The 17,801-nt window shown below is 36.2% G+C and overlaps 1 protein-coding gene across 1 annotated transcript in view; it reads right to left on the bottom strand.

Annotated features, from left to right (window-relative positions):
* Nucleotides 1–17,801, bottom strand: part of Prdm5 (PR domain containing 5) — a 196,996-nt gene that overhangs the window by 72,436 nt on the left and 106,759 nt on the right. The window contains exons 12-14 of the mRNA XM_013515254.1: nt 12,936–13,029; nt 9,328–9,488; nt 6,260–6,353 (exon numbers count right to left, since the gene is read on the bottom strand). Coding sequence (XP_013370708.1) covers nt 6,260–6,353; nt 9,328–9,488; nt 12,936–13,029 — 349 coding nt within the window. The remainder of the gene's footprint in view (nt 1–6,259; nt 6,354–9,327; nt 9,489–12,935; nt 13,030–17,801) is intronic.

The following is a 17,801-nucleotide window of genomic DNA, read 5'->3' as shown; positions in this document are numbered from 1 at the left end:
GGAGTGGTGACAGTGTATGTCCTTGTCTTGTTCCTGATTTTAAAGTGAAAGCTTTCAGTTTTTGTCCATTTAGTATGATGTTAGCCATTGGTTTGTCATAGATAGCTTTTATCAGATTGAATCTGAAATATAAATTCAAAGACCCAATCCCAAAATGGGCATCTGAGATGAATACACAGTTCTCAGATGAAGAAATAGTAATGGTGATCAAATATATGAAGAAATGTTCAACACCATTAGTCATTTGAGAAATGCAAATTAGAACAACAGTGAGATTCCATCTCAACCCAGAAAGATTGGTTGTCATTAAGAAATCAGCCAATAACAAATGGAAGAGAGGCTGTGTGGAAAATGGAACACTTCTCCACTGCGGGGGGAAGTGTAGACTGGTGAAACCACTATGGAAATCAGTTTTGAGATTCCTCAGAAAACTAGGATTAGAAATCCCACTTAACCCAGCTATTCCCCTTTTCAGTATTTTCCCAGAAGAATTTAAAACATCATACTACTGTAATACATATGCACCCAGGTTTATAGCAGCACAATTTGTAATAGTTAAATCCTGGAAACAACTCAAATGCCCATCAACTGAGGAATGGATAAAAAAGATGTGATATTTTTATACAATGGAGTGTTACTCAGCTATAAAAAAAGATAAACTCGAGGCTTTTACAGGTAAATGGATGCAACTATTATTAACTCATAAGTGAAATAAATCGGACCCACATGTGTAAACATCATATTCTCTCCCTAGTGTAAGAACATAAAAGAGTATGTAAAACCCAAAATGTACAGTAGGTATTATGAAAGGGAAAAAAATTGCTCAAAAGAAGAAACAACTGGGACAAGGGAAAGGAGAAAAAGAAAAAAAGAAGGAAGGGAAAAATATATATGTATACAGAAGGAGAGCTGCGATGACTGTGTTGCTGATGTCTAATGGTTTATTGAAAGGAACAGCTAATGCTTTATTTTTTTAACCAATGTTGCATGCTTATATCTGGTAATCTGAACACCTAATTTGAAGACAGCAATATGCAATATTGTTGAATTGTTGAATTCCTATCATCTTGTTTAGTGAAACTCTGTATCATTTATAATTTTTTTCTTTTTATTTTTTATTCTCTTTAACAGTTTGATCAATCTTTCATTCTTACATCTGGCAATCTGACCAACTTGGTTGAAGATAAAAATATGTAATATAAGCACCACTGTTAATTCCTATCATTTTGTTCTGAAACCCTGTGTCATTCTTATTGTTTTTGCTTTGTTTTCTTTTTATGTATGTTGTTGGTATTCAGCTATTGTTCTTTTTTAAAATTGTCTTTAAAATTAAAAAAAGGGGGCAGGAAAAAGCGGACATGAAATTATAATAATAACAATAACAGTATAAATAGCATTTCTTAGAACTGAAAAGTATGCATTTTTATATTTTAAAGTCACATCAACTGCCAGGTATAATAAGGCACAACGTTGTTCAGTTTTTAGTGCAAAGGATATGTAAATAATCCTAACGGATTAGGGTTAAATTCTGAAGGAGAATAATTCAATGGCTCCTAGGCAGGAATGTCCTCATACCATGATAATGTAACACATGATAAAGAGGCAATGGAAAAATGTTTCTAAATTATGACAGATAACAGGTACAGTTTTCTTCTGGTTTTATAAAAATGTTATAAAATTGACTGTATGATGATGTACAATTTTGTGAATATATTAAAAACTACTAACTTGTTAAGTGGGTGAATTGTATGGTATGAGAATTATACCTCAATAAAGCTGCTTAAAAAAAAGGTTAGAATACCAGTGAGTAATTGGGTAAAAGAAATAGTCCTAGTTATACAGAATGGTCCTTTGTCATCTGAGTCCTTATTTTCATGAGTCAACACATTCTTCCCTGCCTTTTGCACCTTACTTACTCCCTCCCAATACACACACACAAACACACATGCACACACACACACAGTTTTTTTGGTAGGGATTTATCCACTTAGCAGTAGTTCTTAAAGTAGGACCCATTTACTTATGCAGATTCTCCAAGATTTTCACAAGGTCTGCAAGGTCAAAAATACTTTCATAACAATCCTCCTAGGTTATTTGCCTTTTCCACTATGTTGTCATTTGCATTAATGGTACAAGAGTAATGGGAGAGGGCTGAAACTGCTGCTGTCTTAGTGTGTATGGGCCAATGGTCTCAAACTTGTACTAGTTATGAACGCGTCCACACCCACGCACTCACAGTGGAAATAAGTGCCAGCTTCACTTGAAAATATCCTTGATAAAATAGAAATCAACAACTTTACTAAATTCTAACTCTTGAGTACTATCTTTTTAATATTCTTTGTGATGTAATGGGAATGAAGCTGGAAGTATTCGTAATTGTATTTAATATAGGAAAGTCACCTAAGGAAAGGAACTGTGTGATGGAGTTGGCAGGTGTGCTGGCAGCCTCTTGCATGGAACACCATTTTAACATAAAGCAAAATCACAGAGAGAAAGTATGATTAGTAAAAATCGGGTAATCCATGCATATTTAGTTTTGAATATAAAGGAAGTAAGCCTATTTTAGAAAAATAATGATAGATATCAAAGTATTTGTTACAAAATACAAAAAATAAAACAGACAAACAAAATTTGGAATTTTGGAAATCTTGTACCTGCACTTATGTGCTTCAGGGCTTCTAAATACTCAGACTGTCTAATGCGATCAGTGATGATGTTAACAAATGTGGAAGATCTCAAGTCATTGACAGGATATATTTCAAATTACTTATGCATCATGTTATAGAATTGTCAAGGGCAAAAGATCATTCAAAGTTCAACAGACCAATTCATTTGAACATAACAGAACAGGGAAAGTTCATTGAGATAATTTTCGACTCCATACTACAAGCCTTTAAAAAGAACTACCACATTTTAATTATTAATGTGGTAACAAATAAGATGCAAAATTATTTGAGAAAGACAACATAATCTCTTGCTTTAACTGTCTAGCTATATGAGGCCAGATTTCTCTGAAACTCTGCAACCAAAACTATGCAGTGCGAGGGGATGAATGAAGAAACAGATATGAGAATCTGGCTGTCTTCTCTTAAACCAGACAGTAAGGATTTGTAGAAAAGTAAAGCAGTGTCTCCAGTCTCATTAAATGATTTCTGGTTTGGAAAAAATGGTGTTATTTACTATTAAAATATTAACATGTAATGAGCATATTGTTATTTTTATCAAAATAACATTTTTCAAAAGAATTTCTAACACAGTAAGAAGTTTTTAAGTGCTACTATATTAAACAGTGTAGCCATAGCCCACATTAGCGCCCTGAGGTCCCAAACTGTTCGTAAGAGCAGCATGAGGTGACAGATTTACACCACTGGCCTCTGTTTCACAGGGGCTGCATCCACTACCCTCGACGTTCACGTACCATCTTCACTCACGGTTCTTGCTCCTTCACTGTATCTTCCCTAAGTCATGTACAATGAAATATTTCCTAAAGATTATACCATAACCCTTTACCTATGCCACACCATAGCACAACCATAAATTGCTACACCTAGCACTAGAAGAGGGCTGAATAAAGTCATCTGACTTTATAGGTAAAATAAAGGGCGAGGAAACAGAACTCAAAATGATAACAGCTCTACTGTCAGAACAGCAAAATAATTATACAATCCCACATGAACACTGAGCCAGGATGTAGTTAGGGAAGGTTCATAGATGTGCATCATTTAGGAGGAAGGACAAAGAAAATAAAGGTGAAACACCATTTGTTCACACAAGAAAAGAAATCCATGTCGGGACTGTTCTGGAAGCCTGGACATCAGCCACCAGCCAGGTCTCTGTGGTCACTGACAGTGTCTGGCACCCCGTACTTCCAACTTAGCCCCAGTGCACTGCCAGGAAGTTAAAAGTTAACAGATTTGACATCAAAATAACCCAAAGAGGGACTGTAAGATGTGAAAGTGAAATGAGTCTAATTTTAAACAGATAAGCCTAGTTCTGAGTAAGTAACTATATAAAAATTAAGAGTTATACAATTACTTGCACAAATACCCTCCCCGTCAAGATGTCCTGTCTAGACGCTCTGTGCCTCAGCATCTATCTGAGGTGTCTATCTACCTATCTGTTGAAATACACATTAGCTCACTGCTACTCAGCACTGCTGTCAGCATTCAGATAGCCGTGCTCTTGATCAGAAGCCACATTAATTAACAGCTCTTGGCACAGATTCAGACATTACAGAAATAACCAAATCATGTAAAAAGTGACGGAGTTTAGAGTATTTTTAGATTGCATGTAATATAAAACATAATTCAAGGCAACAACAAAAGACAACATATTTAATATTTTAATTAAAATTCTTGGACCTCAAAATAAATTCTCTTATTGGAGCTTTGTAGAGCGTAATAACTAAAATTTTAGAAGCAATTACTAGTTCAAGTGCTTTATTCTTCTCTATTGCCCATCTTTCCAGAAGTAAAATAAAACACATGCACATGGAAATTCTCAATGATAGAATTAATTTGAAAAATCAAGTGTTCTACCTGATTGGGTTCACCTTTTCTGTGCTGGGATGTATGTCTTAATGCATTCTGTGAAGTAAAAGTTCCTGCCTTTTAAAAATACTGTACATCAAACATAATTGAATTAGATCATGATGTCTCAGGTCACTGAATTCATAACTCTGCTATGCAGATGAACTACACTTTGCCTGTTCCCTACCTGCCCTCTCCCATGCACAAATTACAGGCACGAGCACAAATGTGCGCACCTGCCCACCATGCCCACAGGAAATTACATATTTGGGGTGGCACAAAGACATTGGCCAAGGATTACTAAACAGAGAGGAAGGCTGCTGGCTTAACTATTACCTTTATCCCACCCCAAATCCACTCAGCTCCCCCACACACAGGAGAGGGGAATGCCAAGGACGTCAGAGGCTACGCCACTAAACTGCCGGGGCAGGTCTCAGACTTCACAATCCTCTGCTCCCTTTTCAGCAATGATTTCCTTCCACTGTACAATCCACACATGGTGGGCAAGCCATGCATACTCCAAGTACACACGTCCCAACGTGTCTCTGTGGCTCCTTTTCTTCTCTCCACTTCTCCTGTTGTTGCTCCCTCCTGCTGTAGCACCACTCAACCTTGTTCAGAATGCCTTGCTTTCTCTAGATAACCTCTACACAAGAAGGCCCTCCTAGAGGTCCACAGACATATGGGTAATGCTTGATCTAGTCTTGGTTATATGTGTCATTCAAACGTATTTAAGTGACTATTATAAGACAACAAACACTAACTTGAACACTAATAAACTGTGTTCCACTCTTGTCCCTTCCTTCATTCATGTGTAGTAGCCACAGTATAGATTCTCTGGCCTCTTACACTAACATGTCTTCACTTACAGCATGGTTATTGTGCTACACACTATGCAAGGTGGGCACACAATGGTTAAAGTCAAACACTATGGCCGCTGAGTAGGAAGCTTCAGCTATGTAGTCAACTGCACTGTCAATCATAAAAATACAGTCTAGCTACTTAAAATTTCAGACTATTGTAAAAGCACCTAGATATCAAGATAAAAAATATTACTTCAGGTCTTTCTCAAGTGCTTATATAGATGATAGATAAAATCCAGACAAGGTTCTTTTAAGAATGCTTGTTGGTTACCCTGCACAGAGGCACACCCTCTTCCACTGGAGAAGTGGCATGGGAAGAAGAACAGCAGGGAACCCTCAGGAAGCACTCCACAGCCTAATAGTCACATCTCACTCGCATACAATGAGATCCTACAGCATTCAAGCTACATTTCAAAGACTGTAAATTTACATGGGCAATGTTTGACATGTTACAGAAGATTGAAATAGGTCTGCAGCCTTCTACATAAAGTAAAACTGTTATTCTCTGTTTTATCCGCTGGACTGCTACGAAACATAAGTCAGTGTTATATCATAAGCGACCACTGGAAAAGAACACCACTTCAGGTGTTTTTTTTTTTTTTTGGTTTTTCTCCGGTACTGGGAACCGAACTCACGACCTTGCGCTTGCCAGGCAGGTGCTTTGCAGCTGAGCTAAATCCCCAGCAAGGTGTTATACTTAATTGAGGAAAATACAGTAATTCAAAATTCTTACAGAGTGAGGAACTGGATTTTACAACCCTTTAAGGAAGACTAATTCTTGATCTTGGATTTACTTCAGCAAAGCACAGCATTCCCTGTTTTGGTGCAAACTCTCTCCATTGTTTTCATCCCCATCCCCTTCCATACCTGTGTGGCTCCGGATGTGAACTCGCAGCGTCCCGCTGCTGGCAAATTTCTGGCCACAATATGGGCAGACTTTCTCCTTTTCTCCGGTGTGTGTCTACATGGAAAGGGATAAAAAGCGCTGAGGACAAACACTGAAGGAATTGGGTAAAGGTGACTAAGTGCCTCTGACAATAGTAAATCCTTATTTTCCAGGATTATATTTCATTAAAACGTTTTAATATTACAACGAGATTTTGACCAATTTATCATGGATATTCCCAGGGGTTCCAAAACCCTACAGAACTGTGCATTAGTGTTAATTGGAAATAATTCCGCAGTTTACATTTTAAGCCTTTATGGAGCCTCCACCTATACAAAACTAGCATAAGAGGATAAAACCATGTAGTCAAAACGGGGCTATCACTGCCCCAACTGCTGCCAAGAAACACTTCCTCTGAAGTATTTTCCACATTCTTTATGCACATTTAACTCTTGAGGACAGAATTAATCTCAATAAAGTCATCTGTTACTTATGCTTGTCTGGACTGACTTTAGTGCAAAGCAGGAAGGAACATAAATCTAATTTTACCTTTAAAATCGGCAGGTGTTAATTGAGTTTGAAGAAGCAGTTCTGCCCTCAACATACCTTAATCGAGGCATGAAACAATCACCCTGGGAAAGGTGAAGAAGTCTTATCAAAAATGAGTCTCAATAAATGCTGCAGAGTTTAAAAAGTGGCCGCTTCAGAAAGGGCAGATGGAGTGTTCTAGACTGACCTCACAGTCTCATTAGAAGACTAGCTTTTCTAATTAACATCAAAACAGATCATTTCGGTAAATGAGGGGTCAAAGCTACCTGGAAAGCCCCACAGTTTCTCAAACTCAAGAGGTTAAAAAAAAGATGGATGGGGCAGTAAATTCCTTCAAGTATCTGAAGGTTCTAGAGAATACTTTGGAAATCTGTTCCAATGATAACCTAAACATGAATAAAAACAGACAGTGGGTCATTTGGGTTACTCTCACAAAACGGAGCTCCCAGGGCCTGTGTCCCCATTAGTTCTTACCAACATTACTGGTAGGTACTGTTATTTGAATTGTCATTAATTAATGAAAAGAAGGAGGAAACGTTTATTTAAAATGGGGTGTTCTTAGAAGGAAAAATTGGCTGTGATAGAGAAAAAGGGACAGGATGTGACCATGCCACCTGGTAAAGTCACTGAATTACTAATAGCACATTTTCATCCTCCACAGTCAATTAACTGTTAACTTTAACATGATTTCTTTCACAGTTTACTGGTATTTAATTTGCAAGTTTGCATATTTGTATTATGATCTATTTTTGGATGCATGCAAGTGTCTCTGTCATTTTTTGTGACAGATATAAACTAAATGCCTTAGTCAACATCAGGAAGTGTAGTCCTCCAGAACATTTTTCCCTTGAAAGGATTTATGCTGTACTCAGGTTGGACAAACATAGTCTACTCAAGCGCCACACTTGGCCATCTCTATGATTAAGCACTTGGCAGGCCCTTAACTTTCCATCTTTACTACGAGCGCTTATACAAAAGAGTTATACACCTTTATACTTTAATAAGAACCTTCTCTTCTGAGGCTTAAATTAAAGTGAAAAAAATAACACTTTAACATATGACAAACCTATTTTCTTATCCCCTAACCTAAGGGGCAAAATATGATAATTTTTTCTTGATTAGTGTAAGATAGTTTAGAAACTTTATACATTTATTATTGCAGTATGGGTTATTCCAAACAGGTAAGTGACAATTTATTCATTATATCTTTATAAAATCCACAAGATTTCTTTTCTTGTTACATGAATATTTCATTCTTCAAGTACAAGACCTAAGGTATATGTTAGTAGCAGAACTTTTGAACTAAAGGACACTAATGCTATATTAATAAAAAGGACTAAATATCTGCTTTTACTCAAAAATACATCTTACCATTAGGTATAGAATTTGGTTAGCTTATTTTATAAGACAGTGAAAGTGCAATACTAAGCCATCTTAGATACTGATAAGAAAGCATTCACCATAAGAACAAAATAGGGTACACGCATGCAAAATGAACAATGCACTCCAACATTTCATCTGTCACAGTCTACTGCTACAGACAAAATTCTGTTGAAAACTATCTTTCTTCATATACTAAAAAAATTAAAAACAAGTGTTAAATGCATACACAAAGCAATCCAGGCAAAATCTGAGAGACTATTCCATTTACATATTTTAAAAGGAAGATAATATCATTATTCTTGAGCATTTAAGATACAAGGGGAAAAAAAAGAGTTGCTCAATTGAGTCTTTTTAAAACAGTTATACTAAAAACAGTTCCCCAAACCAAAGTCATGCTGAAGGGAAGTCATTTCTTCATGTTTATTTAACAACTGCTAACTTGTAGTAGTGGGAAACTATCATACTTTATAGCCATTTCCGAAGTCACTGTTAACTGCATTTGTTAAATAGGAATTATAATGTCTGAAAAATATACTTAACTCCTTTAACCAACAAAGAAAAAAAAAACTGCTGATTTGCTTAAGGTATTTATTTAATTAGAATAATGCAAAAAATCTCCCAGTCACTGTAGATAAGAATACCATTTTATGTAAACTGAGCAAATACTTATGTAGTCCTCTTTGGTACTAGGAAAACCCCTACGGCCTACAGATGCAAAGCGCAGAACCACGCCAGCTGTGCAGCGGCTCAGTCTAATCACTTCCCAGGAAACATCTCAACAAGCAGGGAAAAATACTATGAAAGCTAAAAGTCCATCATGTTTTCAAAATAAAAAAATCTACATTAATCCAAAAATTTAAAAATTGGTAAGCTTCTACTCAGGAAATTCTGTATGGTTTACTGATCAGCAGAGTTAAGGGTTACTGAGTAACCCATATTAACTCCGAGGTAACTATCATGGAAAAAATAAGTCTATTCTAGAAAAATGAAGAAAATGAGTATATTCTGAAGACCTGGCTTAAATTACACCTTTATCATTTTGAGTAAATATGTTGGAAAGTTAATAAGAAACCATCATACTCCTTATAACTATAATCCACAGAAGGCTTCTACTTACTTTTTTATGACTTCTGAGCACAGATGGTGTAACAAATGACTTATTACACAGTTCACATCTGTATTTCTTGTGTCTTTCATGGACCACCTGGACATGAACATTTAATGTATCTTTCCTTTTAAAGGTAGCATCGCAGTGATGACACTTGAAAGTCCTCTCACCTTAGAAATAAAATGCAAAATAGGAGAAACATAAGATGCAACAGCAGGGTCCTATGATTCCTCATCCAAGTTATTTTTATACTTTATGATCTTTTTCTTGAAACACGTTCCAGTTGCATATTTGCCAATTCAGTGTGTGACCAGGGGAAAGTCTTTTAACTTTCCTAAATTCTCCATCACTCTAACTGGAAAATGTAGGAATTGAATTAGCTAATTTCCTAAAGGTACCACCAACATGTTTTAAAGTATGCGTTTCCAGGTAGAAGCCAGGGCTGGTGGTGAGTAGTGCCTTGCCTTGATACAAAGCCACTATTGCTGTCACACAGGTGAGTTTACTTTTGGGCCCCCTCCTAAACTCTTCTTAAATCACACCACTGTCCCTCCAAACTCCAGAAAAGGGCAGAGGCAGAATGGTCACCGATAACAGCCAAGAGCAAAGTAGCTGAGGGCAGACAGACACATCCCCCTATACCACTCAAATTCTGAGAGGAAGAGGTGGCGGCACACTGCATTCTGTCCTGCCTCGGCGCTATCTCAGAGCAAGGACTGCAGATCTCCCTGAGTTGGGCCTCCAGTTACTGTGAAGCAGTCTGCCAGGCCCTCAGAGAGGCAGTCTGGGACAGGAAATGAAGAGTGGCAGTTACCACCTCTACCCTACAGCCCCTGGGCTCTATAAGGGTTTTTACCTTCTTACTATTCAGCTTCTAGGCCTGAGGAGAAAGCATGTCTAGAAGATATGCTTAGGGACCTTGAGGGTACTTTTTCACTTTCACATAATGCTCGCTTTGTAGCTCTTCTTAACATGAATTCCTAACTTCTAAAGGGCCATTGTAAATACAATTTTAGCAATAAATGTATGTAATTAAAAGATGGTGTTTTATAATAGGACATTGTAATAGCATATGATTATGTAGATAAGATAGATCAGTATTTGAACATGGAGTAGCACAGATCTATATATCATACCAACTGCAGGATACAATATACAAATACTAAATGTTTTCTAACTATAAGGTGGAACATGAGATAACCTCATTTGCAACCAGTTTCAACCAGGCCCTTCTAACTTCCTTCTATTATATATTAGCACTAAGTACAGAAATGAAAAGATCCTAGAATTTCTTTAAATTTAAGAAAAGGAATAGGTGGAGAGATAAAAGCAAAAAAAAGAGAAACAACGAAAAAATTACCTTCCCTTTGTCTTTTCAAACAAAATTCTGCTTGTAAGAACCTTGATGACATTTGATGAATAAAACAAAGCCATGTCAATACTAAGCATGAACTCCACTGTGTGGATGCTGATGCCTAGGTCTATTGGTTACCTTTGTACACTTTTATTGCAGGGTATTATTCTTATTAACTGTCTTGTCTTTATACACTGTTTTAGATTTATTTCAACTTGTCTTTATATAAAATATATAATCCAAATATAAAGAAATACCAATTGATTAAGGATTTTAAGTCTTCATGCTAACAATATTAAACCTCTTCAGGTACCAAAAATACTTTTAAAAACCCTTTAAGATTGCTCCTAACAAAGCATTTACACTACATTATCAAAATATTGGCCCTTGTACAAAAACTCTATCAAGCTATATGAAGAAAGTTAAGGAGTTAAAAAGCTAACCAGCAACTGCCTTTTGGATTTTAATGCATTAGCAAAGAGGAGTAATTTCGAAAGTAATTGTTACATTTTATTTACATTTTGCGTCAGAGTACAGATGTAAGTTTCCAGTAACAGCCTTCATCTGCTGCAGTTAAATGGGATTAAATCGGATTGTGTGAAACAAGACCTAGTGTTTTGTCCTTTTTCTTTCAGCCGTTATTTGTTTCCCTCCCCTTTAAGTCGCTGGTCTTCAGTAGGGTCCAACTTTTACCGTAAGTGACTCCTTTGCCCATTCTATTACAAATATTGGTTTCCTTGGTCAAATATCATGATGCATAAATCCCCTGACTACTGTGCTGATAAACAAAATAATAAATACATAACACACACCACAGTCTACATGCAGCCACTTCAATCGTATTTCTCAAATTGATAAGAACCAATAAACTGAAATCTAAATTATTAGATCTCGTCTTTTACAAATTCTTTCCTCTTATAAGGATGAAATTTCATTTTTCCAAAGGAAAAAAATTCCTGTGCCTCAGGCTAAATTTAGCTATGAAAATTTTAACAAGATGAATATGGTTTACTTGTGTAAATCCCTATACTAAATTCCATTTATCTCAACATGGTTACTTTTCTTAAACAAAATGGTAAGTGAAATAGGGTGGAAATTCCTGTTGTTTCACAAAAAATTTTATTCCTTAAATGCACAGTTGTTCTTTATAAGGAGAATGGAAAGTTGTGCTAACAACTTCTCCAGAGTTGTAATGTGAACACAGAGTAGTCTGAGAGCATAACATGATCTTTTCCGAGAGGAAGCAGACTGCATTTCGTCATAATCATTACCACTCAGTATTTACAAAAACCTTAATATCTTTATTATTTTTCATTTTAGACACTTCAACTTGACCAGAGAAAATTTCTTCCATAATACTATTCTGTACACTAGTTGTCAAGACTGATTAATTGTCTTACATGTCTTAGAAATTTAATATTCAGCAGGATAGGGCCCTCACATGTACAAAGAATTTTCTATGACTAAATATCTCAAAAGTAAGAAGAGTAAATATTAACCATGGTATACAAATTTTTCTTCAATATTTGAACAACAGTATATCTGGTTATCTCAACATTTGAAGAGGCAACACACTTTGAATCTCATCTTTGCAATAGCATTTTCTCTTCAAAACCATATCCTTTGGTGATATGACTAAAAATTCTGTAGTATTCTAAAAATAATGCAAGCACTGGACCTTCATGGTGTGCATCTGTGTACAATTTTAATAAAAAAAAAATTTCCACCAAAATAAAAAGCCAGAGGCAGGGTCGTAGTGGGAAAGGCACTTATCAGCGACTAATCCCCTGTATCCCCCTGTGCCTCTGAGTCTCAACACACTCAGTTCTTTTCAAATTAATGAATTAAATTAGATGTGTACTCTGATCTGCTCCAATGCTGAAAGACTGAGTTATAAAATCATGCCAGATTCCTCCATGCTTTAGAGAGGCAGACTTGTTTCCTAAATCATCATCTTTGAAAGTGAACAAAAATACTGTTCCAAAACAAATTTCAAAGATAGCTTTGTGAATCTAAGGTTTTTATACAAAAAACTATAAATATTGGGAAGATATAAAATGTCACAAAACAGCTCACAATAGGAAAATAAAGCAATGATGAAGGAAGGAAAGGCTAAAGGCAGATTTATTACTCCTTCTTATGTTTGAAAGCAGATTACCTAATCACTTACAGGTTTACTTCCAGGTGCCTACATCCACAAAGTATCTAAGAACGAAGTGTGAGATAATTCTTCCTGTTCTTGACTGCATGAATGTGGACTTACTGTTATGTATTAGCAGGTGTCTCTGCAAAGAAAATGGGGTCCGAAACAAAGCTTTACATTCATCACACTGGAACGGCCTCTCTTCAGAATGAGTCTGCAGAAGAAAGACAAAATGAGTCAGGAAAATCGAGGATCAACTCAGAATTACAAAAATAGATGGTGGCTTCATGATGTGAAAGAGGAAAGCAGGGAGGGAGACAGTACCTTGTTTCTTCGGCTTCCTCGCTTCCACCATACAAATATGTGCACACAAATATGTTTACTTAGAAGAGAAAAACAGCTGTACTATCAAATTCAAAAAATTAATTAAAAATTTGTTAAATACCAAAGGCAATGATTCTTACTATCACAAATTGCTAATCTAAATACACAATGAAATTTCTCTGCATCCATTTTGCATTGCAAGATAACACGTAAATCCTCTAAAAACTAAACCTCCTGTAGCACAGGCCAGGCTTGAACTCTGTTCGTACCAAATTTCCAACACAGACACAGCTCACTTCAATGAGGAATTTCAAGTAATCATTAGTACTAGGCTAAACTTTTCCTTTAACTACACTCCAGCCTTCATTCGTGCTATGATTAACCTTAAGCAACATTTATCACATATTTAATTTGTTTCAAATGCCATAGCAAACACTTTACAGTAATTACTATGTTTAATTCTAACTGTAACTTGATCAATAAAATACTATTATTGTCACCATTACATAAATGAGAAAACTACAACTTAAATAATTTCAACAACTTTTCAAAAGTTACACAGCAGAGATAAAGCAGATACCACTAAGCTCTATGGTATATGAGAGACAGAAATATGTTGGTAAACAAGAAACAAGGGCAAGCCACCAGCTAGACCTGACATTCACAAAAAACAAAACCAAGACAGAAAAAGCATGGCCATTTCACCAGCTTTCTGTTATAGTCAGAATAAATACATCTGGAACAAATTAGTGAATAAAACCTTATTCTACCATGTATGGCAAGATAATAAAGTTCATAAAGGTGAGAAAATTAAACTATGGTCTTATATTACAATAAACCAAATCATTTAAGTGATAGGACTGTAATATACCTGTGACACAAAAATTCAGAGAATAGTATAAAGGATGGTCACTTTATTCAAAATATATTCATTTACACATTATCACAGTTTAATAGAATTATAATATTCAAGATATAGGCAGCACCTATTAACACAATGTTAATGAAAAGGGGGTTATAATGTTTGATATTGGTTGTGAAAATATATGAAGTACGGAAAGAACAGTTCTTAAAAGTCAAGCTAGGTTGAAAAATATTCAAATGAATGATTTAGCCACAGAAATTAAAATGATCATATGGAAATGCATATCATTATAGAGGAATCAAACAGCAAAAGAGTAGGTTTCTTTCACTACATAATATATACAAAAATTCAGTATAGAAAAGTATAGCATTTCAAATTGGTGGGAAAAGAGTGAAAGATTTACTAAATAGTCTAAACATTCTAGAAAAAATAAAGTTGAATCTGCTACTTCTTACAATAGGCTAAGTATTATTAAGTGAGGTATTAAATATCAAGTGAGGTATTTTTTAAAATGGTAAATAAAATCATACATGTATTAGAAAAAAATATAAGTAAAATTTTAAATACATCTTGAGTGGAAAAAAAGTTTTTTTGGCATGGCAGAAAAGTGGATATTCAGAAGAGAGAAATAAGTACATTTAAAGTTGCAAAGCAGTGCCAGGGATATAGCTCAGTAGCACAGTGCCTGCCTGGCAAGTGTAAGGTTGTGAGTTTAATTCTCAGTATCAAAAAAAAAAAAAAAGTAAAGCTGAAAGCAAAACTCTAAAACAATAAGAGAAAATATCTGTTATATAAAATAAAAACAGTATTTCTTAAAGAAATAGTTGTGGCTTATTAATAAGAAATGGTGAAATTCCAAAGGAAAATCACAAAAGGACTCCTTCCCTGTTATCCTTCTTAAAATTTCATCCATTATATTATTTCATCCCAGCTCTCTGTTGTGCCATTATTAGTCCTGTTTCAAATGTTGCACATATAGCAGTGAACAAAAAAAGATGTAGTCCCCAAATTCCTGTTATTTGCAAGTTTTTATACTGGGTGGGGAACAAACAATAACATAAAGAATAAAATATGTGCTCTGTTAGAAAGGAATACATGATATTAAGAAAAACAAAGAAAGTTGATAGTACTTCAGAGAGTGAGACAGTGATTTTAAACAGGATGTGACATATAAAAGAAGATATAAGGAAAGAAAGAAGGGTTGGTTTTTGGGTGATAGAGATAGGAAACACTATGAAAGGCTGTGTGGTTGAAGACACGTGATAAAGACTGAGAAGTGGGAATATGCAGTCAGAGAAGTGAAAGAATTAAGAGAGGAGAAGCAAATCAAGGACAATAGTAGCCGTTGCCCACAATTTAAAGGAGGAGAGGTTTAGTTTGCTCAGTTTCAGCCCATAATCAGCTGGCTCCAAGGCAGGGACATCACAGTGGAAGGCCACAGTGGAACAAAGCTGCTTTTTTCATGGTGGTTGGAAGCAGAGGAGGGGAACAGTGCCAGACAACAGTGGACAAAGGACTATGTATATATAATACCCAAGACCACACTTCACATGACCAACTGAGACACATGGACTGGGAATTTCTTCATCCAATGCAGTTGACACATCAGTATTAATGGTCACCATACACCCCTCATCAACTTCACCTCCAAATGTGTCTCCTTAAAGTATACTTCATCACTAAATAAAGACAATAGCAAGTTTATAATTCCACCTACATAATACAACTATCCTGCATACAAGAACAAATACAATAATTCCTTCTCAAATGTCTCAAGAGCTCCAGCATTTCTCAAAAGTCCTAGTCCAAGGCTCCTCTGAGACTCATGTCAAACTCCTAGCTGTGAACCTCTATAAAATTTTTTTTTAAAGTTACATGATTCCAAGGTACAATAGCACAGGGTGATTATTACCATTCCAAAAGGGAAGAATGCAGGAATAGAAAAAGAATTGGTCCAAATGAGCCCAAAAGCCAACAGGATAAACACTAAATCCTATAGTTTCATGTCCAGAATCAGCAGTACACTGCAACTTTCTGTGGCAGACACTCCACATTGCTGGCATCTCCTCCTTCCTGGAGACTCCACTATAACTTTAGCTTCATTCCTACAGCTTCATGAATTGCCCTCTTGGGCTCCTTTCATGGCTTTCCACTTTCCTTTGAAATCTAGTCAAAAGTCTCTGTGACCCCACAATTCCTGCAGTTCCTGCCAGTAACATAAACATTACATGGAAGATGCCAAGGTCTGCTATCAGTGGAAGCACTCAGGACCATGACTACAATGGACTCTGTGTGCCTGGATGGCTGAGCACAGTGAAATGAATCCCAGGAAACCAATTCCCTTCTAAAGAAAAGGAGGTCCTTCTAAAGAAAAGGTCTCAGGGACTCTCTTCTCAAAAGAAAGGTTGAATTTTTATGTCCTTGAGGCTGCAATGGATGGAGTCTTGGTGATTCCTGAGATGCCCTCAAGGCATCTTACTTCTTATACACAGTTCTTGGTTTCCTTTTAAGGGCACTAATCTTTTTAGCAGCCCATAGTTACTTTAGTCCCAATTTTACACACTATTCCTTCTGGATCAAAATGTAAGTTTTTCTGTATTTTACCCCTAATTCTCACTATTAATCTAGCTAAAATCAGCCATCAGTACCCAGACCACAGCCTGAATGTTAGGCTATCTTGAAATTTCCACTGCCAGATTAATCAGTCCACTGCCCTTAGTCTAGGTCTCCTGCAAGGTCTCAAGACAAGAGCAAATGCAGAAAATTTTTCTGCCACAGTACACATAGGCTGTACCCCAAATGACAATAGAGTCCTTGTTCCCAGCTGAACCCTCCCGAGTCCAGCCTGTGCTGTCTGCATTCCTATCAGCTTACTGGTGTTTTAAGCTCTGACTAGCTCTCTGTATATAGCATTCCAGAGTTTCTATGACCTTTGTCTTCAAACCTTTCCAAACTCCTCCCATAAACCAGTTCTATGATTTTCAAACCACATGATCAGGTACAGACACAGCATGACTCCACTTCTCGGGTACCAATTTTCTGTATTAGTCAGCTTTCTCATCTCTGAGACCCAATACCCAGTACCCACAATTAAAAAGAGAAGAAGTTTAATTTGCTTCTTATTTCAGTCCATGATTAGTTGGCTTGAAGACAGAGACACCATGGTAGAAGAGCATAACAGAGCACAGTCAGTTTGTTTGTGATGGCCAGGAAACAGAGAAGAGAGAGTATCAGAGAGGATTGGGTGAAAGACCCAGTATACTATCCAAGACCACACTTCCATGATGCACCCAGAAACAATCAAGAATGTGGTTTACTAATCTGATAGGTGTTTCTGAATCCAATCAAAATGACATTTCAGGATTCCTGGTCACAGCCTTTTAGTTTGAGGGAGATGTAAAATCTCTAGAAAGTTTTGAACAGATGAGTATCATGTCTCAATTTACATTTAATAGAATGCTATGGAAACTGAGTTGATGTCAGGATGCAGGGGACAACCAGAAACAGAGAAATCTGAGCAGTAGGAAAAATTAAAAAAGAAAGAGGTAAGGCTTACACCTAGGTGGTAGCCACAGATAAGAAAGGAAGTAGGATACTGAGTGTCTTATGTAAAGTAACAGATTTTGTGGGAAGGACTCAGAAAAAAAGGATGAAACAGAAAAGGAAAGCTGCATGGTTTTAAGATTTGTAACCTAAGCAATGAAACAAATACATGAAAGAGAAGATGTGGAACAAAAGCAGGTCAAAGATAAGAATTCAGTTGGGGTGAATTCAAATGACTAGTGAAAGATATTTAG

This window comes from Chinchilla lanigera, unplaced genomic scaffold (assembly GCF_000276665.1).
Source record: "Chinchilla lanigera isolate Chin_1 unplaced genomic scaffold, ChiLan1.0 scaffold00027, whole genome shotgun sequence".
In the NCBI taxonomy this organism is placed as follows: domain Eukaryota; kingdom Metazoa; phylum Chordata; class Mammalia; order Rodentia; family Chinchillidae; genus Chinchilla; species Chinchilla lanigera.
This window is presented reverse-complemented; position numbering and strand designations above follow the sequence as displayed.